This window comes from Rhodamnia argentea, chromosome 3 (assembly GCF_020921035.1).
Source record: "Rhodamnia argentea isolate NSW1041297 chromosome 3, ASM2092103v1, whole genome shotgun sequence".
Lineage (NCBI taxonomy): Eukaryota > Viridiplantae > Streptophyta > Magnoliopsida > Myrtales > Myrtaceae > Rhodamnia > Rhodamnia argentea.
In genome coordinates, this window is record NC_063152.1 from 26,847,704 (window position 1) to 26,870,396 (window position 22,693).

Sequence of the window (22,693 nt, forward strand, 5' to 3'; positions counted from 1 at the left end):
TTTCTCACTGTTATGGTCAAGTTCAGTTACAAGACGTACTTTTTTCAAATTTTATTGCTATATCACTGGCCTCAAACAGCCATTCTATCAATCAAGTGTACTATGTACTTTAGGATATCGCCCTAGGTATAATACGAAAAGCTGATTCTTATAAGAATGCTGGAGATAATGCTTGGAGCAGACATGAACGCCTAACTTGAAAAAGTGGTAAGGAATGAAAGCAAGTTGAAGTGATTGCTTAAACAAAAACATCAGCCTATGCCCGAAGCAAGGGCTAAAGCAATTTGTGCCTTATCTAGGTAATCATATCTGCAAAAATTTGCACCGAGGTATATCTTTTTGCTAAAGAATCAAAGTTCTTCCTAGCTTGGGAAATGGTACGGGACCAGACTGTACTAACTATCCATTCCTCACAGTTGAAATTATATGGCGCTGCTCAAAGATAGATTTGCATACCTCAAGGCAAAGGCATGCAGAAACATCCTGATCGAAAACCCCAAGAGCTATGACAGGAAGTGATGTAAAGAATACATTGTAGAATGACATCCCAATCATTGTAAGCAGGCTGACCAGAGAACGAAGCATAGGCCTCGAAACAGAACAGGGTAAGTCCGAATGCAATGTTCTTGTAGAAGAAGTAGCAAATCTGCAATATTAAGAAGGAATGTAAATTACATATAGACCACAGATATGAGAAATCTGACCCTCCACTCCTCCGTCCCAGAGACACAAGAAGACATTGCATTTTGAAGCGGACGGATGGAGCATTTCATTCAACTCAAAACATGATGCAAGAGGTACAAGACTTATCTCCCTTGCCTTTGACTATATCTTAAACTTATATGCTGGTCATACAGTCAGCATGAGTCTATGCAAACAACATAACGTCCAAAAAAATGCGCACATGGATAAGCAAAGATCCAGAATCTGTTGCACAGAATTTTTCCATTGTATCTTGTACCTTAAAAAATAAACTTAAGCAAGGTTTTTACCATCATTGCGATTCTCCTGTAACCCCAATGGCGATGCACCAATAAGAGACGTTCCAGAAAGCGGAATTGGGCTATTGCAAAATCACTTGCCATTACAGCCTGCAATCAGCAAAAACTTGGCTTCTGAGAAATCACTTGCTAAACAATCTGATTCAAAATATTAAATCGTGAAAAAACGAAGGAGAAGAAATCGGAAGGCGACATAAGTTATAGAACAGCAATGAAGTCTACATGCACCAAAGCAAACAAGACAGAGGCACTACATGTAAATTATCTCGAAACTTAAGCTAGCTTTAGAGTAAACAGCCAACATATCAAACACTCGTATCAAAGATAGAGTTGTATTCTCAGGAACAGGCAGAAGTCTATATCTCCCCGGTTGAAATTCAACTACACCACAATGGCACTTGGGAGGCCTCAGGAGGACAAACTTTCCATCATCTACTGCCATATTCTGGATAGTTCTAATGAACAGACCAGAATGCTGCCGGTGGATCTGGAGATGAATTGGCCTTTGTCAGCCAGGGCCATCTAGTAATCCAAATTCCACAGCAAGAAAAAGGAAGAGGACGAAAGAACAGAAAAAAGAAAATGAACTCATCTTCCATACAATGAAAACCTTAAGATCCGAAATAGAGATCACAATCTGCTGATCATACACCTCCCACTAGTACATCCTTAGCAAACCACTATGACGGCAGGAAAATTTGCAGAGACTATGGTGGGAAATTTCACATATAGATGGTATAGTTGATAGGTATAACTGCATCCCTTCCACACCACTAATGCCAACTCCGATGTCGGCCTCTTGAAGCATACTAATATCATTTGCACCACCACCAACTGATAACGTGTAAATTAGATATCAAATCCTCAATCTCAAGGAGGGACACCGTGGGCCTCGTTATGGGATGGTGACTCCGACATACCAATCTAACATGATATTTTGAGGCGTGATCAATTGCTTGTATGGGATGGTGGGGAATGGTCGGCCAAGGCTCAGCGATCCTCGGCTAGCACTGAGGGCCGCTGACCCTCGCCGATTTGGACAAGTGCTGCCGGCCATTCCACCACCATCGCCGACCCTTCCCGACGATGGTGGGGTGGCGACGAAGTACTAGCTTCTTCTTCTTCTTCTTCTTCTTCTTCTAGCTTATTTTTTAATTTATTTTTAGTTAAAATTATGTTAAAAATATATTTTGCCCAAATCTAGGCAAGGGTTTGTGGCTGGCGAGTCGCTAAGGCCTTGGCAACACTTGCGGCCCTTTCCAACGTTGGTGTGGCAATGGTGCCACCTATAGGCGTCTGGGTTTTATTATTATATTTTCATTCCTATTCAAAATTATTTTTGTAGAAATATATCATTCTTGATTCGTAAGTTTAATTTCTAATTTCTTGATTGTGTTTTTGTAAAGTAAAAAAAAAAAAGGCAAAAAGAAGAAGAAAAATTATAACTAAGTTAATGCACCAGAATGATAATACATTTTTTTTGTATTTTTTAGTAATTTTCGACATTGAAAGTTAATAAATAAAAATGAGGCTGAATTGGTCCAAGATTAACTTATGGTTTTCGGATTTAATTTCCAAAATTTTTAAGAAAATTTTTTAACGCTAAGTCTACATCTTTTAAAAAAATTGAAATGGGTCCAAATGATTTCATTTAATGAGTGTAATCAATAAGACAAGATTTTCCACAAAAATCCCATCTTTCTAAAAGTGATAAAACATGGTTTTTAAGAAACCATATCTTCCTTTTTTTTATATTTTCTTTGATTTTCTGACACGAAATTTAAAGACATGAGACAAAAATTTTTTTAAAAATTTTCTGATTTTTTTGTTTTTAATTTTTATGAGTGAATTTAAATTAAATTTGCAAATATTTTCATGAAAAGGTAACCACCTATTTTTTTCAAAATAAGTTTTGATCTAAAGTCCCGATAGATTGACCCTAAAAATTCGAAATACCCGCTATGAAAATAATTTCATCTAAAGTTTGATAGATAGACTTATTCCCATGTATACGGTTGCGGATCGGAAAATTCCTAATCGATCGCATTTATAAATATTTTGGTATCTTGAGTATATTCAGAAAGATTTTTGGATTATCACAAGTTTATTACAAAGATCTCAAAATGTTCACATTACAATCTAATCTTTTATAAATATTCAATGTCCAAATTCAAATGTGCAATCTTTCCAATTAGGCAAGTGACATATTGCAAAGCTTTCAAGATACTTAATTTAGACATGCAATTTTCCAGTTTAGGCAACGATATATTGCAAAGTTCTAAATCAAGCAAATCGAATATTCATTCAATGTGGAATATATAACACAATATTCTAACTATTCAAGATTTGAAAATGACCTTGATTGCAAGATAAGCTTTCCTTTTTGAATTTGCACCCAAATCTTGCGCGCCAATGCTTGTGCTCGACGGACCGACAGCTAGGAATCACGTTGGCATTGCAAAGCTTGTTGGAAACTCTTCCTTCCCCGCACGAACTAGACAAGACCAAGCCAAAAATCACCTCGCTCTACCCTCTCTCTTTCTGATCTCAGGCTCTTTCATGCGTGTCCTTTGTTAACGTTTTGTCTCTTTGTGGCCTCTTTTCACGGTACTCCACTGAGAATCCTTCCTCCCACGTTGGATCAGTCAAGTTGACTCCCAAAAACTCCTCTGCCAATTCTTTTGGTCATGGAAGCACAACCTTCTGTTTGGTGGGTGTCAGGTCAGTGAGCAAGGAGGCGTCGGATCAGGAGGAGGAGGCTCTCGGCTGCAACTTCCCACTTGAAGACAGAAAAAACGTGAAGGAAGCGAGGCTTCATGAATTATATGACTGAGGAAATGATTTCGGCTTTTCAACTGCTCTCTCGCTCTTTCTCTCTCTCTTGCTGTTCTCTCAAATTTTCTCAGTAAAAACTCTGAACTTTCTGAGCCAATCCCCACTCCAAACGTGTGACGACAAACCCTTATATAGAGCAACGTTAAGAAACCCTAGAGTAAAGAGCTTAATTGTTCTGCAAATTTCCAATTAGTAAATTAATTTTTCATTTGACATTTTAATTACAATTTTCGGCCCCTAATGATGATCATGGATTTCAGCCGAATTTTGTGCTCTTGTGGGCTCAGTCCAAATCGTCCAATTAAGCTCAAAACTTTGAAAAATGTCCATTCACCACCAGTCCAATAAATATGCAAATGCAACACAATGCAAGTAGAAAATTAAACTAATGCATATGAAAAATAATTTAATTATTTTTTGTAGGAATCAAAATTAATCTCTAATTTTTATGAAAAAATTGGTGACTAAAAATGTTAGTCAAAATTTAGTGTCAAAGGTATTTTTTTCTCTTTATAAATGTGTACAATCTGTAAATGAATAGCAAATGAAAACCATTCTTTTATACTGAGTTCATTCTCTAATCTTCTTTAGAGTCTAAAATGTTTGGAGATAAGAGAGCATGATGGCTCGGCCAGCAACTTCTCACCTCTTAAGAAAAGGAAAAAGAAAAAAAAAACTACTCACCTTCTTCTTATTGGATCAAGCATGCTTAAAACAATCTACTACCAAGCTCATAAGCCACTGAAAGTTCACAATAGTGTCTCACTATAAAGTAATAAACTTAACTGAAGAAATAAACATTGAAAGATGTTGTACGCTGGAATATCATTTAGAGGGAGGAGAATAGGTGATTTTGACGAACTTGGATTAAATGCAAAAATAAAACAATCAAGTTAAGTATTATCATCAAAATCAAATGTAAACATAGTTGGAGTGAAAATTGATGGGGAAAATTGTCACAAAAGTCATAAACCTTTTGCACTTTTGTCAATTCAGTCCTAAACTTTGTAAGTTTGTTGATTCAATGCTAAACATTTTCACCTTTTGCCAATTTAGTCCTATTAGTCAAAAATTGCTGACGTGGACTATCGCGACCTTAAAATTAGGTTAATGGATAACAAAGCTAATTAAATTAACTAAACTAATTCGAGTTCTCCCAAACTCTACCAAATCGTAATTTAAGTTTAATTTCATGCAAAGATTTAATTTGGAGTCGTCAATAATCATTTACAATAGGTTGATTAGAAATCTAAATAATATAGCAGGAGAAACTATTTTATTTCTACGAACTAGAGATCTAAGTTTGGGGACTTAATTACGGATTGCTCTATGCTCTTTTGACACCATTTCATTTTATGAAGAAAAAAAATATCTAATCAAGCAATCTTAATTGATTTTAACCTAAGTCATTGGCATAGGCTACCATGCGGGTGCACAATCAATAAACAAACATTTAGAAATCAAATAATCACAAGGAGCATACGCTAGACAATTATGTTTTCTCTTTTGATTTTCACTTTTTTAAATGAAATCTAACTTCTATGCAATGCATGAATTCTAATCTAAATGCAATAACATAGATAAATGCAAACTATCTTAAGAATGCATAAGAATTTAATTAAACTACATGATTATTCTAATGACATTGAATTTAAATGAAATTAAGCCTAACATACAATCTAAATGATTAATTAATTAGCCTAAACATGAAATTCTAAATGACATGGCAAACGATGATGTGGCAAGAATGACATGGCAAAGGGGGATGTGGCAAGAATGAGATGGCAAAGATGATTTTTTTTATTTTCAGATTTATTGAAGGCCCAAAATAAAATGCCTAAAGAAAGTGACTATTTAACCTAGATTATGGATAAATTGACCCTGACCCTATCCAACTAAGAAAGGACCATTTTAAATATGTAATCTTACCAAAATATTCAAGTTTCAATTCTGCAATGACAACCACTTCAAATTTTTCTATGAATCATCTAAACATGATAGATATTGGGCGCATTGCATCCATTGAAGACATCAATTTGTATCTCTGTTGATAAGTTAACCTAGAGAGTCATAGCTTTTTTACGATGTTCATTTGAGTGCGATAATTTTTTTCTCTCATTTGAATGACACAAGTTTGAAAAATTGATCATTTAAGTGCCCTTTGGTGATTTATGTCACCGGAAATACGACATGCACACAAGAAAATATGACGTGCGCAATTTTATCAATTTTGTCTATTAATTTTTCTTTATTTTTTGTGTTTAAATTTTTATTTTTCAAATTTTTACTTTTATCTTTTGCCATTGTTTTCTTTGATTTTCTTTTTCTGTGCCTACGAGGTTCGTCGGTGACCCTCGCTGACCGCAAAGACCTTGCTCACGGCCAACGAGGCTGTCATGGCCATGCCAAGGCCCTAGGCGAGGGCATTGCTGTGAAGGACCTTTCCTCATTGCTTTATTAGAGCTCCGACGTCCTAGGGCATCATCCAACATTAATTACGAGCTCTGTTTAGTCTTACAGTATATAGGGCTCATGCAAAAGCTAGATAAACTAGAAACAAACAACGGCCAAACAATCACAAATGCATGTGAAAAGAAAATGGCAGGCACGCCCAACAAGGTATGGCCTTATTGGGTTCGCTAATTTATATAACATGGTTACATAGCACACATAAACCACGCAAGGTAAAACAACTGGTTTTATATAGATAAATAATTGTTTTATACATCATCGCCTACGGTCATACGAATACACTAGGAGGATTACAAAAGATATAGCCACTCTAGAGTACTCTTCGCCGTCTCCAACGGCGTTCTCCATCCAATGCCAACATCTCGTCCACTACTTGTCAAATGGCCATCTAAATCTTGAAAAGGGTGAAATTAATGGGAGTGAGCCGAAGCTCAGCAGGTAAAACTTTCTAAACCAATTAACTAAACTACCTATTCAACACTCAATCAAACAAGAACCACAACCGGTAGATTTGACATGCAATCCACTGCACGCCAAATACAAGCAAAGATGAGACTCAATGACAACTTCACACATCAAGAACTATGACTTTAACCTATACAATGAACCTCACGCGCATGAGCAAGTAGTGACTCGTTGTTTAATCTCCAGTTTCCACTTTTGAATCGTTTTTCGTGGGATACAGGCCATGGTTATTTGAAGGACACAAGCCTTAACTTCGTCTCCGAGGGACACGGGCCTCATTTTTAAGGAATAAATACCTTAGCTTTTCATTATTGTCAAGTGGGACAGACCCATCTTACTACGGGACCAACCCGTATCTCAGGACAAACCCAACGATCAATTCCGGGATCAACTCAGACCTTCTAGAACCAAATCAAGCTTCGCACATTTTTCAACCTCTGACAAACGCATCGTCGGGCTCCGACACACGGTTTCCCAATTTCCTTTTGGTTCCCACGAAATATCGTCAGAGCACATCCGACAAAACATTACCGGACACATCGAAGTAATGTGACGTTAGTAGACATACTGAAGTAACTATCGATACCAAACACATTGAAGTACCGCTTCTGATACAAAATACATTGAATTATTAGATTCCGATATCGGACAAACTGAAGTATCACTTTTTATACCAAAAACACTGAAGTATCGGGTTTCGATACCGGACAAATTGAAGTTTCACTTCCGATACTATACACATTGAAGCATCGAGTTTACTTTCTCATTCATGCACACTCATTTGTTCGTCTTCATCTTTTAGTGCAATAACTACCAACCTATGACCCATGCATGAATGAGCATCAATCAATCACATGCATTCGACCTCCCACTTTTCAGGCCACAAACACAACTCATGCTCCGATACTCGGATGCAATCCATAATGACACCACAACACAACCACCCATGACTACGAGACCACACACTCCACACAACCACAAGATCGTATACCCAAGTGCAACATAACCTCGATTCCCACCACTTCGGAAATAATCAGCATGATCGACTCGTAGAATCAGCTTATCCACATCTACGGAATCCTAACTCAAGCAATAGATCGGACATGCAAAGCAATTTCCCTATGCAAGCAAGTAGAAATTCAACTAGGCATACCTAAACATAAGCAGCGTCTTCACGCCCAATCAGCGAACAAATAGCTAATCTAGTGGAAAGGATTAGAGGTTCCAATTGTCTTCGTTCCTACGCCTAAATTATCAAGAACAAGTTGCGATCTTCAATTCCTCTTGCCTTTGATTCACGCCTAACACCCACTTGTCGTCCACTTCAATTCACCTCAATTCAACTACAAATACGATGATCAAACTATAGAATCAACTTGCCCAAGACTTGTGGGCGCTAAAGCAAGCAACGGATCGTCCATTCAAAGCTGTTTACCCTTGCATGCAATTAGATCTTTTCCTTAAGAGACCCATTTTCAATATCGACGATCCGAGCTAAAATCAATGATGATTGGGTAGAAAAAGGATGAGGATAGGTGGATACTTGCCTTAGTGTCATCCATGAAGAAAATGGGAACTGAATCGGTCCAAGAACGAGTTCGGGCTGCCTTGTCCTTCTTTGGGTAGCACGATTGAGAGGAAGGAAGGAGTGGGTGAGCGTGTGGGGGACGACAAGGGAGCGACAAAGGGGCTGAGCTAAGGAACATCATCGAGGTTGAGCTAGTGGTTATTGGGTTGAGGCATCGGGCAGAATGAGGTCGCGGGTATGAGGTGTCACGCCCCAATCCTCGAGTACGCAGCAACCCTACCAAAGTGCCTCAAGTCATTAAAGGATGACGTCATGGGAACATCATCAACCCACTCTTTTTATCCTTTTACTCAACGCATACGGACCGTGCTACTTCCTAAAAGATAAATAACATAGTAGGGATAGAAAAGTAGGCGGTCAAATCACATATCAACAAAAGACTATTTTCATTTATAGATATTTATTAATCCTAAGGAAGCTACCGCATCTACAAGCCCAATTTTCAAGGCTGCTCCCTTCAACCGTCAAAAAGATACTAGGTCGGGGTAAGGTTAAAGTTATATCTATACTTCAAACGAAAGGCCAACTTCACCCTCAACATCCATATCAACATGTCTCCATCAAAAAGGTCTTCTCGACCACAGTTACACAGAGGTAATAATCTAGCGGAGGTTCGGGTTCATAGTCGTGGTCGGATTTCGAGTCCTCCACTTCACCATCCAAGATATCTATATCAATAGGGTCCAAAGTCTGGATCTTAGGGAACGCAGACGACGGCCCGTCAAAGCCGCGGATCGGCCCAAAGAGCTAGTCCCCGTGACGAACGAACCAAACCTAGAAATGATGGGAAATTAGATATCCCAATCCCTCCTCGACACGGAGGGTCGTCTCGATTCGAACTAGGGATCGGATGGCACGTGATGTCGAAGGACCGGTCAAGTGGTAACCTAAACCTCATCGGCCGAATTTCCATTACCTTGGTCTTGAAAAAAATTTAACAATAGAAGAGTGAGATATAAAATCTCTGTGAGTCAACGCCTAAGTTCAAACATGGCACTAATTCGCTCAAGGGGGCCTAACATGCAAGATAAGTGTCGATAATAGATCAATAGCATGCGACTATCGCCATGCTTTATTTACCACAGGATCGGGCACATCCTAACAGTCAATCATCAATCACATGCAATCTTACCCCACCTTGGTCTACATATTATGCAATATGTATCATGGCAATCAATAGCACATAACCAAGGCATACAACCAAAACAACCATCACAATTTTCATACATAATGTATCACACGTGTTCTGATTATTAATGGCCACTTGGCCTTAGCACAATAGAAGGTGTTCTTCCAGCAAGACCGAGCTTCATCACATTCCTTCGACAACGGCTACTAAAATGCCATGTGGTTCTAAGTACCCTCGGCATAGACTAACAATTAGGCATTCCTATAAGAAGCGTTGGTCTTCACCTTGCCACGACCGACATCTAATAAGCCATGTGGTTTCAAAAACCCTCTACACGAATATACCGGGCTCGACCCCAAGTACCCTCAAGTGTCAACTTTGTCCCCAAGTACCTTTGGGTAACGGTAACCATTATGTGACCGCATAAACACGCCAGGCAACTAAGCCGCTTTATATCTTTGCATTTAACCCAATGCACACACAATCGTGCTCAAAATTCGACTCAAGGCTATTTTCATGTTCAAATCTTGGTTCACACATGGTCACATGAATACGCATTATCCACCCGACTATGCATCTATATAAGGGTGATTAATCTCTCAACCATACATATATACACAATCAAGGTATATAGAAGTCAACAAACAATCACCCAATAATAATTGATTAAATAATAATTAATTATTCCAACTAGGGTTAATTAGTAAAATTGTAATTAATTAACCCAATCATAATTAATTAAGTCCATCTTAATTAATTAACCCGATTTTAATCAGTCAACTCATCTCAATTAATTTACCTAGCCACGGTCAAATGGTACCACAATAATTAATTAATTCAGCTTGAGTTAATTAATCCGACCGCGATCAATTAAAGTAACCAAGGTTAAATAAAATAACTACGGTTAAAACAAAGCAACTATGGTTAATAGTAAAGTAGCCACAATTAATTAAAAGTAACCCTGGTTAACTAAAGTAACCATGATTAATTAAAAGTAGCTATGGTTACTTAACCTAATCAAGGTTAAATTAATTTAACCATGGTTAATTAATTTAACATAACCACTGTTAAACTAACTAATCCACAATTAACACTAATTAATACATCCCTAAATACAATTAACGTCCTAATCGGATATTAGAGGTTAACTCACTAACTAATGGTCCGACGAAGACGACGGTGGCGACACGACGGCTCGCTTTTCAATGGTGCGAGTCGCGGGACGACTGGCTAGGGTCAGACTAGGCAACGGCGGGCGACTCTCGAGTCTCGGCGGCAACACAAGCTCACGGCGGCGACGACAACCTCGGGTGCTCATGGGCTCTCGAGGGTCGGCTCTGCAGGGGTGAGGGCTTCGGGGGTAAGGGCATGCGGCGGAGGGCCACAAGTCGGCTGTCGGTGACGACAACTCACGGCGGTGAAGGGAGAGCTCAATGGCGGGACGATGGCTGGTGGTGGGTCATGGGTGGTTGGGCGGCTCGTGTTGCACGTGGGTCTCGGCTAGCTAGGGTTCTCGGGCCGGAAGGCTGGTGGGCTAACCCGAGAAGCCACTAGTCGATGAGCGGCAAGGTAGCGATGGCTAGGGTGGCTCGGTACGATGAACGGAGGATGACGGAGGAGTGTAGTGCAATATGGGCTGAGAGGGAGGATGGAAACCGTGGGGTTCTTGACCTTGCGGGGCTTATTAGCGAGGCTCGGCGGGCCAACGCAACTCGGTGAGGCAACGAAGGCGGTAGGCGAAGGCTCGGGCTGCTGACGGGGAAGGGGTGATGTGAGGCGGAGTGGGTGGGGGCTGGTGTTGGTGGTGGTCGCACGGTGAGGGAGGGGTGATGCCGTCGGGAGTTTGGGGGAAGAGAGAGAGAGAGAGAGAGAGTGTGTGTGTGTGTGTGTGTGTGTGTGGTGAATTGGGGGACCCACATGGTCAAATCAAAATTAATTACTTTTGTCCTATATGCATAATATCTATGGACAAAACGGTAATTTGATAAATGAGGACAGGTTAGTCATTTGGCACAAACAACCGAGGGCACATTAGTAATTTCACAACTAGGGTTCGATCGGGGCTGGGCTCGGGCACGAAGGGTATTGATGCGGCGATGTGACGGCTCGACCACCCGGGCTTGATATTCTCTTACCGATGTCTCGGAATAATCCAATTATTGTCCCTTAAATACTCAAAAATCCAATATTATTTGCCAAGCTGGAATTCATGATTAAAATTCATCGAACCCAATTTTCCTTTTAGACGTCAAAATTTTGGTACATTACATTAGGCGTGAATGAGAGGAAACGAGAGAGACAAGAGGGGATGGCGTCCACAAGAAGAAAAGAGGAGAATGGGAGGAGAGAGAGAAGGATGGGGTTTATATAGGAGTTAAGGTCAGTTGGGGTAGGGTGAGGTGGCGGGCCACCTTGCGGGTTCCATCCGGACCAATTTCCTCGTGAACCAATTCCAAAAGATTCAAGCCATCACCTAACAATCCTTTCACTCCGACGATGTCGCGCCCTTATCAATCATCCATGGTTCTAATGTCCATCACGTCCATAGGTTAAAATTTGACTCATAACCACCTTTAATCCAAATTCAAATTAAATATTCTGCTTAATAATCCTATTTGCGAAATTTCCGATCCCTTACAATTGCAGCCCCGCCATCAATGGGTGAGGGCCATCGTGCTTTCGCCAAACCGGGCAACTCGGCCTCGCCTGCGGCCAATGGGGCCGTGAAGGTCCTCCCTAGATCTAGGTGAGGCGGCTTCACCCGCGGCTACCGGGGCCACGATGGCCTCTTCCATGGCCTTTGGGGCCCTACTAGTCGATGTCCGGAGAGGGTCGGCGAGGGTCATGAAAATAATAATAAAATAATAATAATAATCCACTTGACAAATGAAAATTTATTTAAAAAATTCACGTAGGATGATTTCCTGAAAATAGCACTCAATCACACTATTTTACTTCGAAGTGGCATTGAAGTGAGCAATAAAAAAGTTATGACACTCAAGTGAACGTTATATATAAGTTATGGCACTCTAAGGAAACTTATCCTTATCCTTATATCTCTGGAAAGAATTATCGGAAAGTCTTAAATGTATTACAATTGTATCAATTCAATCAAATCCCCCCCTTTTTTGCCAATTGTGTGCTAAATATTTTCTGCATTTGTGCCAATTCATTCGATCCGACCAATTTTGATCGAAAACCGATGATATGGACACCGGTCATTCTGCGTGGCACAATCAATGATGATGTGGAGAGTACTTAATTATATTTGTTCAAATTATTATTTGTTTTTTCTTATTTTACTTTTCTTTTGTCAGCAAGGCCGATCTTGAAGACATCAATTTGCATCTAGCATGCAGAAGGACGAATGTCTAATGAACTTTTTCAATTTCACGTACAAAATGAAGCAGAAGGACAAGCATGTCTAATCAACTTTTTGAATTTTACGTACAAAATGAAGCGATGTCAAGCATGTTAAAGAGACCAATGACTACAAGAAAAGAACATAACTTAAGATATAGATAACACGTTACACATGTTTAGCTTTTTCACCAAAGAAAAGAGATCCGATAAAGAAGTATTCTTGCCTGCTCTTGGTAAGCCATCTGAACATGCGTGGGCCCTTCTTTGGTGGGGCAGGATGAGTGTTGACATCAAATTTGTGAGGATCCTTTATCCCCGTTTTCCCCCAATCCTCATCATCACATGCTAAGAGTGGGAGTTTTATTACTTCGTCACGCCAGGAAAAATCCGCAGTCCTTTACTGAATTTTATTACTTTGTTAGCCAGGCAACGCCCTCCATTTTGTTAGTTTTTCCTGAAGGATTCACAAAAAATCCTAAAACTTGTCATAAAAGTACGATTGAGTTCTATTTTTTTTTTTTTCAAAAAGTGCAGTTAATCGTTATACGCATGAAATTGGTACAATCAAATCCTTTAATTAACTCTGCCCAATTTAGCTAATAGAAAATGATGATGATTTTTTTTTTAATTCTTCCTCCTACGTGGTGTTGGACAACTAAAGCATTAAGCCTTAATACAAGCCAAATTGGTGCAATCAAGCCCTTTAATTAACTTTGTCCAATTTAGCTAATGAAAAATATTGACGTGATTTTTTTATTCATCATCCTATGCAGTGTTAGGACAACTAAAGCACTAAGTTATAAGACCAAAATGATATCGGTTTGATCCAAAATTCTAGTTACCCCAAATCTTAGTTAAGTTCAATTAAACAATAAAGGGAAAATACCATAAAAATTTTCAAACCGGTACACATATGACAAATTTAACTCCAAACTATTTTTTGACCACCAAAAATTTCAATCTGACACACTGTGATAAATTTATCCCAAACTAGTACAGCTATGACAAATTTACCCTTTTTAGTTTCCGTTAAATATTATCGTTAAATTACTGAGTTGGATGACACGTAGCAATTGTCAAGGGTACATCTTACCCTCTGTTTGTAACATGTGTATCAATTTAAGATTTTTCATGGTATTAACTCGATTTAACGGAAACTAACGGAAAATTTTCATGTAAATTTGTCACATGTGTATCAATTTAGAATTTTTTATGAAAAAAATTAATTTGGGATAATTTTATCATAGCTATACCAATATAGGATTTTTTTTATGGTCAAAAAAATAGTTTGAGTTAATTTGTCACAAATGTACTAGTTTGGGATTTTTGGTGGTCAAAAAAATAATTTGGGATATATTTGCCACAGGTGTACCAATTTAGGTTTCGTGGTATTAACCCAACAATAAAATAGGATTGTAGCTAAGAAAACAGAAACTAAAAAGAAAAATAGGAAAAAAAACACACTGGCGCCTATGGGTGGCGTTGGTAGCCCACCATCGCCAGAAAGCACCAGGAGTGGTTGTTGAGGCCTCAACGATGGCTGTTGTTCCTTCCCAAATCTGCCCGAAGGTCGCCGGTCCTTGCCCAAATCTAAACGAGGGTTTGTGGCTTGCGAGTCGCCGAAGCCCTGGCAACCCTTGCGGCCCTTTCCGACGATGGTGTTGCAGCGGTGCCATCATTCGGCATCTTTTTTTTTTTTTTTTAACCTTGATGAAAATGCAATCAAGAAATTAGAAATTAATCTTAAGAATCAAGAATAATAGCTTTCTATAAAATAATCTAAACAGGAAATAAATATTTTTTAAAATCAAAGCACGTGCGACACATGGGCATATTTCAATGCTTCAAAGGGAGTAAAGAATAGCCCAATTTAAACTTTTGACAGAACAAACTCCTCGAAGAAATTAAGTGTTAATGAAGTAATTTAGATATTCCCATGATCAGGCAATAATTTCCAATCTATAAAACCATGATTCATGCGCGTTCGCCATTATCAGTTCTAAGTACCAAGGCCACACATACACATATAAACACTCAAATGGATCCAAGGTTGTTAGAAGCAGCTCAGAAAGGCGACGTGGGTCTACTGAATGACCTGATCAGAAGCAATGGACTCATCCTCGAGGAGGCGGCTCTCCAAGGAGCCGGCCACACCCCACTCCATGTCGCCTGTGTCGCTGGCCATTCGAACTTCGTGCGAGAGATCCTCAAGTTGATGCCAACGCTCGTAGATGAGGTGAACGCGGATGGCTTTAGTCCGTTGCACATCGCGGCGGCTAGAGGTGATGTCGAGACTGTGAGGGAGATTTTAAAGGCGGATTGGCCTCAACCCCTATGCCTTGTGAAGGGCAGGGAGAGAAGAATCCCTCTGCATTGTGCCGCCGCAAACGGGAAGGTCAGTGCCATGAAGGAACTGCTTTCTACTTCACCTGAGTCCATTGAAGAGACGACTGCCCGAGAGGAGACGGCGCTCCACCTTGCAGTGAAGAATAATCGGTTCGACGCATTCGTCGTGCTGGTGGAGCACCTGAAGCAGCACAACAAGGAGCAAGTGATCAACTGGAAGGACAGGAAGGGCGACACAGTCTTGCACCTTGCCGCTGCCAAAAATTTTGAGGCATGCAATCTCTCACGCCTTTCCTTTTTTTGATTCTTTGCTTTTTTCTGGTTTTTTTTTTTTTGTATGTTCTGAATGTCTTAGAACGCGCATGACAATACTTCTGGAGCAGAAATTTGTTTGGTTGCGCAATTTTATTTTTCTACTGCTGATGCATTTTTTTACTCCAAAAGTAGTTTGGGAATCATTTGAAAAAGTAAAAAAAAAAATATTTCTTTCCAGAAGTAGAAAAATTAACTTCTTATTAGAAGTTAATTTCTAAAGCAAAAGTGTTGTCATGCGCGCACATCAAAGAGGACAAAACAAAACAAACTAAAGGAAAACAAATTGCAGGTGGTTGACTTCATGCTTAGTGGGCATGCTCTCAAAAGCGAGGTCATGGAGGTGAATGCCTTGAACGGAGAGTGGCTCAACCCCTCTGGATGTCTTGCCTCGCTCTGATCGAGAGATTAGAGAAATCCTAGTGCGAGCCGGAGCCCAACATGGGCAATCGAACACGCCCTCTTCACAAATAGTCCTGGTGGACGACGACGAAGAAGAAGACGATCTCAAGAAAGCTACCAGCCATCAATCAGCTGTGAAAACTGTAATCTTAAATAATCATCCACCATCATCACCAGCAAGAGGTTCGAACCAAGGACAAGAGTCGTTGGGCGATATACGCAATGCCCTGCTGGTCGTAGCTGCGCTCATCGCCAGCGCGACCTACCAGGCCCTACTTCAGCCTCCGAGCTTTGCCCCGAAGGCCAAAAATAGTACCAACAAAGGCCTCCTCTCAGCATACGCATCTTTCATGACAGGTCCCTTCATGAGGGATGTGAATTACCTGTGCTTTGTGAGCGGCAACACGTTCGGATTCTTCGTGTCTGTTCAGATGATCATTTGTCTCACCAGACGTCTTCCATTGCAGTGGCCGCTGCTACTCTCCATGGCCGCAATGGTTTACACTTACTTTTGCTTCTTGTGGTACATGCCGTTCTCGAACGCGTTGGGGGAAAAATTCAGTCTGATAAGCGTAGAATTGTTAGCCGGGCTGCCGCTGGTAATATCACTTGCTCTTCTACTTACACAGAGAATAATCGCAAGATTTTTAAATATCGGGATACGATTTTTAGAAGTCTGGGTACCAAGGGTACCCTGGAATAGCATCGTAGGTGATATGTACAGTCTAGGAAACACAAGCTCTCAGTGATTGAGATAGTATTTCTCTCTCCTTTAAGGATTCTGCCAAGAAGTGGGAAGAGTGAGGGGTGTCGGTATCGAGTTTGTCGATAACTTCATATGTCGAAATAACCCCCTTGGTTCCTCTAGTCCATTGTGTAATGTCCAGGATGATTTGCCGTATCTTATTTTGTATCTTTTTTTTTAGTGGGAAATGTTACGTCAAGAAATGCATATTGTAAGCAGTGTCGGAATCGAGTTTACCAATAATTTCAGGTGTCGAAATGATACCCTTGGCTCTCTCAGTCCATTGTAATGTCCGGGATGATTCGTCGTACCCTATTTTGTATCTTACTTTCTCCTAGGAAATGCTGCTTCTTCTCGAGAAGTGGCATGCATTCGTATTGTCCATTCGTGACGTCTACCTTAACGTTTATTTGAAATTTTAGAATGATCCTTGAAGTTTGGCACAATATGCAATGTAATCTTTGAACTTTTAATTATTCAATGTACTCCCTAAACTTTATTCCAATATGCAATATCGTTCCTGAACTTTTAATTTATTTAATTTGATCCCTAAACTTTTGGCTAATGTTTAATTTAGTCTCCAAAATATATGAAAATATTCAATGTTATCCTAAACTTAAATTAATGGAAAGACAAAATTGATGTACTTTCATATAGTTTATGAACAAAATCAAACATGTATCAAAAGTTCAATGATTAAATTAAAAAAATTTCAAGTTCGGGAATAAAATTGCATATTAGGATAAATTTCATGAACCACATTGTACATTGAGGACAAAATTTAGGGATCATTTTTGTGTCATTTTCTCATTCAAAAAGATCAATAGGGGCCAAATCAAAGATATTATTCAAATATTTTCCACGCTTGATTCATTTTATTAACATATATTCTAAATAATTGTTGCCATATCCCTTTTCCATTCGAGAGGGGGAAAGGATTTTGTTTAGGGGTGTTACCCAAAAGGCAAGCCAATTGGCCCATTGATTTACGTGCGGGCTCTCCCAAGCCCATATCTCATGTGACATCAAATTTCGTTTTTAATTCTTTTAAGTCTATGAATTTTTAGGAGTTGCTACTAGCTTATTTGAGATTGGCTAGCAACCAATCAAGACTTGTAACGCAATCAGAGATTTTAGGGTTGGAAACCTGATTACGCTAATGTCTATTAGTGCTCTTTCGCTACTACTAATTAGTTGGTTATTTACCTAAGTGATCATGCAATCTCGGTTACGATTTAATCTTAAAGTTAATGATGATGCAAATATTTTCGTGAGTTTGTTTTCGTTTAAAACCTAAACTAATCTCAATCCTAGTCTAAAATGGAATTTAACACAAGCTACTGAAAAGCGTTGTGATAAAGAAAACACCAAAAAACTTAAAAATTTGTCTTAGTGGCGAAATATAAAATCCAATAGGATATCGGGCAAAGAATAGGCATAGCCTCGTTATTGAGCCTCGAAACATGAACCTTCGGAAGATTGCTAATTGGACTAAGGTGAGTCTAAAGACTCAGCCTATCGAAGATGATTCTCATTTTAATCAATTTCATTTAGAGGTGGACTTAGGCTAATCTATCCTATTCATTAAGTGTGAAGCTAAGTTTAAATTGATTTTATCGAAGTATAGGCTAAGCTAATTAGAACCTAAGTTTACTAATTATCTAAACTCAAACTATCACAAAATGGTTAAGACCGGAATAAATATCGGTCGATCACCTCCTTTGGTATTCTTTGGTTGCCTCCTCCATGGGCCGCTGCTCACGGCTACCACCTTGTTGTGTTGGTTTCACCCGTTCGCTCATTCACTCAATGAACACATGCACTCAATCAAATGAAGGATTAGCAAAGTTCATCAAGGATTGATAGCTTCGGCTTCGGCCTTTGGTTACGCATGCATTTCCATTAATTCCCAAGATACCTCCTAATCAACTAGGGGTTTATTGATTAATTAAGATTAGGAATAATAAACCCCTACTTGTATTCGCAAAGCGGAAGGCTAATTTCACTTGCACCGTGAGCCTAATCATATATCTAACAGCCATATGCAAGGCTCCACCAATCATCAATCAATTAGAGAACCAACTTTGGTCACTTGCTTAATTTTAAACTAATTATGGGTTGTGAAGTTTTCAATCAATTGAATGCCTTAATGATCTAGGTATTCAAAGAATTAGGCATCATTGGAAAGCTTAGAATGTGACTTCAATGTTGATTAAGACCAGTAGACCTGATTCGACCCAAAATTATCCCGTAACCGGCACTCGTTCCAAATTTTGACCCAGTTTTACACCCGATTTTGAAAATGTGGGAAAATGAGTAAACGAGTCCAGAACGACACCAACATTTAACAGAAATCTAGGCCTTCGAGTGCTCTCCAAGTTCAGTTTTATGAATTTTCGCAAAAGAGCCCTTGTAATTTGTAATTACCAATTTCCCCTTAGAGGTTAGATTCTATGAGTTTTGTAGGCCAGTCCATGACCTTGTCCGAAGTTCACAAATTGACCCTCTGAATTTATGCCCAGGCCCCAAACTTTCTAGATTTATAATTTTTCGTCTTCTTGAAAAATTTTCTTACTTGTGTTCTTTCCGAAAAAAACACCGAGCTATCTGAGAATTGCAAAATCAAATTGGCCAATGCAAGCTCCAGAAAAACAGATCGACCACCCGTTCTGATCGTCCTTTTAGGGAGGGCATCATATCGATGAAACAATGTTGGATTTTCATAAATTCATACCTTTTGAAATATTGAAATATTATATTCAACTTTCATGATGTGAGTTTTCTCAAATTTGGAACAAAGAAAATCGTAAAAATTGAGGAAAAATCATACTTGTGTTTTTGCCAGAATCAACTCCAGTTTTTCCTCTCTACCAAAAAAAAAAAAAAAACTCCGGTTTTTCCATATTCTGTTCTCAAATTTCGAAGTGAGTTTGGCCTAGTAAACTTCCTTTAATTTTGGCTTATGACCTATCAAATCGAAGCTTATTATGTTAGGATCATTTCTCTAGTTGATCATTTTACCAGATTCCTATATTAACTATCTCATACAACGCACGAGCCGAGGCTGGTTCACTGGACTACGAAAAATACACAACCCCAAACATGCAATGGTCGTGTCTCTATCGGCTCCTAAACATTATTTTGCTAAGCAAACAACACTCAAAAGTGATCATTGACAAACATTGAGCATCTCGGCCACTGTGAAGTCCTGCATGCATTTGGCCTCTCGAAGAATAACCTATCTTGTTCGAGTGGACGAACCTTGTTTGTAGTCACTTCGATCAAATGAACAAACCTGCCACCATTTCTTACTTTCAATTTGTACGGATTGGCCGTCAGAAGCTCGCCAAAACTTTGAAACGGAGTAATGAAAATAGTGAGAGACTTGAAGTAACAGGACTTTAAACTTTGAACAAAAGGTTTCAGAGGTTAAAGTGAATCGAAGCATGATGCGGTAAAGTTTTGGATGAACTCAGACCGAGGAAACTTCGAGGACTCGTTGAGGGACAATGTCGCAAGATCAGGACTGTCTATGGATGCTGTCAGCCGCCGGATAGTGACGAGAATCCGCTGGTTTGAGCTGCCGGTGAGAAAGTTCATCTGTACCGTGTGAGGAACCATGGTTAAAACTTGGCCGTCTGAGGAATTCTGCCTAGGTTCTGACGACGAGCGGCCTAGGGATAGATGGAAAGATGATGGTAAGATAGCAGCTCGTTGGAAGGTGGTCGGGAAGCGACTGGTGACGGCGGCGCAAATGAGGTCGAGAACAAGTACTAGCGAGGCCAAGGAACTTTCAAGAAAATATTTTCCGGATTTTCAGGAGTTCATTTCACCAAAAATAAACGAACCAAGGAAAAAATCTTCCTCTCATGGAAAATCATTGTCCCTCATCTTTCTTTTCCACCACTCTTTCTTTCATTTTTTTGGTCATTTTTCCTCCATTCTTTCACATTCCTTCTTTTCAATTATTTTTTATTTTTTAAATTTTTTATTTTATTTTTTCTATTTCATTTTCCTTTTTATTTTTCTCTTTATCTTTATTTGAATTTGTTTCTTTCCCTTTTCCTGCTGGTTGTTAACCACGGCCAAGGCCATTGAGCAAGCCCGAGCCTCAAGGCCTGTGGCCAGGCAAGTCCATGCGTCGCAGACCTCAAGCTAAGGTAAGCCTCGCTGACCTCAAGTGATGCCTAGCCTTGTCTCTGGTCGATGATCAGCAGAAGAAGAAGAAGGGAAGGGAAAAAAAAAGATGAAAAGAGAAAAAAATCAAAAATTAAAAGTAAAAATGAAATTAAAATTACAAAATAAAATGTTAAATATTATATACAATTAAAAAATTAGAAATAAAAATTGTTAAAAGGAGTATAAAGGGGAAAAGAAAGGTCAATTTTTCATATCGAACAGGAGCAAATATTTTACAGGTCATTTTTTCACGTTTCAACTGAACGTCGGGAAAATATTTTCATTTTCTTGGAAAATAACATTCCAAAAACATCTTATTTTTCGTGAAATGAATAGAGCCTAAGTATAGAGGCCTTTTGCAGAGGGGGAGAGAGAGAGAGAGATTACTAATCTTTTCAATTGCTGTCCAAGAAGGGAAAAAAAAACCCAAAGAGAAGGAAAAGAATCATTGCTCAAGAGGGAGCCCTTGTGTCTTTGTCCTCGGAGGGAGAGTAGAGGCTGCTCTCTTTCATTTCGCGAAAAATGAGTTGTTATCGAAAAATATTTTTTAAGTAGTTATTTTTTAGGAAAATAACAATATTTTTTATATTCAAATGAAATTAACTAAAAAATATTTTTCCTCCTTTGGTACGGAGTATCGGATTTGAGTTTTCTCAATGCAATCTTTTCAATAATTATTTTTTATTTATTTTTTTTATTTTAAAATTTTTTTCTCTTTCTCTTTTCTTTTTTTTATTTTTTCTCCTTCTTTAGCCGGTCACCGACCACAACAACGACTAGCGATCAGCCACAACCGCTCACCCATGGCCGACGAGGCTAACCTCGCCAGCCTCGAGCTAGCTCACCTAGCCGGATCTAGTGAGGCCTAGTCTCACTTAAGGCGGATGAGGTGAGCTTGCTAAGTCTAGTTAGCTCCACCTCGCCGATCACGGGCAAGCATAGAAAGAAAACAAAAGAAAATGAAAAATAAAATATATTAGAATATTAGTATTTTATGTGACTAGTAAAATTTGAGATATTAAAATATTCTGCATTATTTAGAATAATTTAAAATAAAAGTAATGTGAATGAATGGAGGGAGGGAAGATAAAAGAAAATATTTTCCTTTTTTTGAAAAGAAAAATTATTTTCCCCGCTTTTAAATGTGTTTTTTCCATCGGCGGAAAATGCGTTCGTTGACTCATTCAATTTATGCGAAACAAATGCCAAAAAAGTCAAAAATATTTTTCTGAAAGTTATTTTCCACAAAACCAATGGTGCCTTAAAGAGAAAACTTTTTGCGAGAACCCATGAGAATGAGCCAAGCTAGCAAAGCGAGAGGAAATCCCTTGTTGCCCGGGAAAAAAAAAATTGCGCCTTCCCTCCCCCAAAAATAAAATAACCGAGGATTTTGTATGGTTGTGCCAAGAAGCGTGATACTAAGAGGTAAGAGCTCAAAGCCTCTGGTGTCAAGTATGATATTTTAAATAATCGATCGGCTCTTGAGATTGAAATTTCTTTTATCGGACCTGAGGTCTTTTAAAATTAATAGTCCCTAAATCAAACGCTTAAAATGAAATTTGAAACTAATGAATTCTAAATATTATTTTTTTCAACAAAAGGTTAAATTCTTTGACTCAGCCAAAACATTATACTTCAGCCAAAGTTGTGAAAATGTGAAATTTAAAGGCCTAATTCTACACGCCTATGCTAAATCAGGACGTTTATGCAATTGAGATACTAAAGACGTCAACCTAATTTTTTAATCAAGAAACGAGATTTGCCACGATTAGAATCTTAAACTTTGAATTTTATAACTTAAATCGTTGAGAAAATTCAAACAATAAAATATATGGAAGAGAAATGATTATGTGACC

The 22,693-nt window shown here is 38.9% G+C and overlaps 1 protein-coding gene and 1 pseudogene across 1 annotated transcript; one reads left to right on the forward strand and one right to left on the reverse strand.

The window, feature by feature from the left end:
* Nucleotides 1-411: 411 nt before the first annotated feature.
* On the reverse strand, nucleotides 412-1,838 carry LOC115727628 (probable phospholipid-transporting ATPase 8). The gene is made up of 3 exons (XM_048275902.1): nucleotides 1,756-1,838; nucleotides 993-1,091; nucleotides 412-646 (listed from the first exon to the last, which is right to left on the reverse strand). Exons 1-3 carry the CDS (start codon nucleotides 1,807-1,809, stop codon nucleotides 458-460), a joined length of 342 nt encoding a protein of 113 aa, XP_048131859.1. The 5' UTR covers nucleotides 1,810-1,838; the 3' UTR covers nucleotides 412-457.
* A 12,911-nt stretch (nucleotides 1,839-14,749) lies between these two features.
* Nucleotides 14,750-16,662, forward strand: LOC115727625 (annotated as a pseudogene).
* The last annotated feature ends 6,031 nt before the right edge of the window (nucleotides 16,663-22,693 follow it).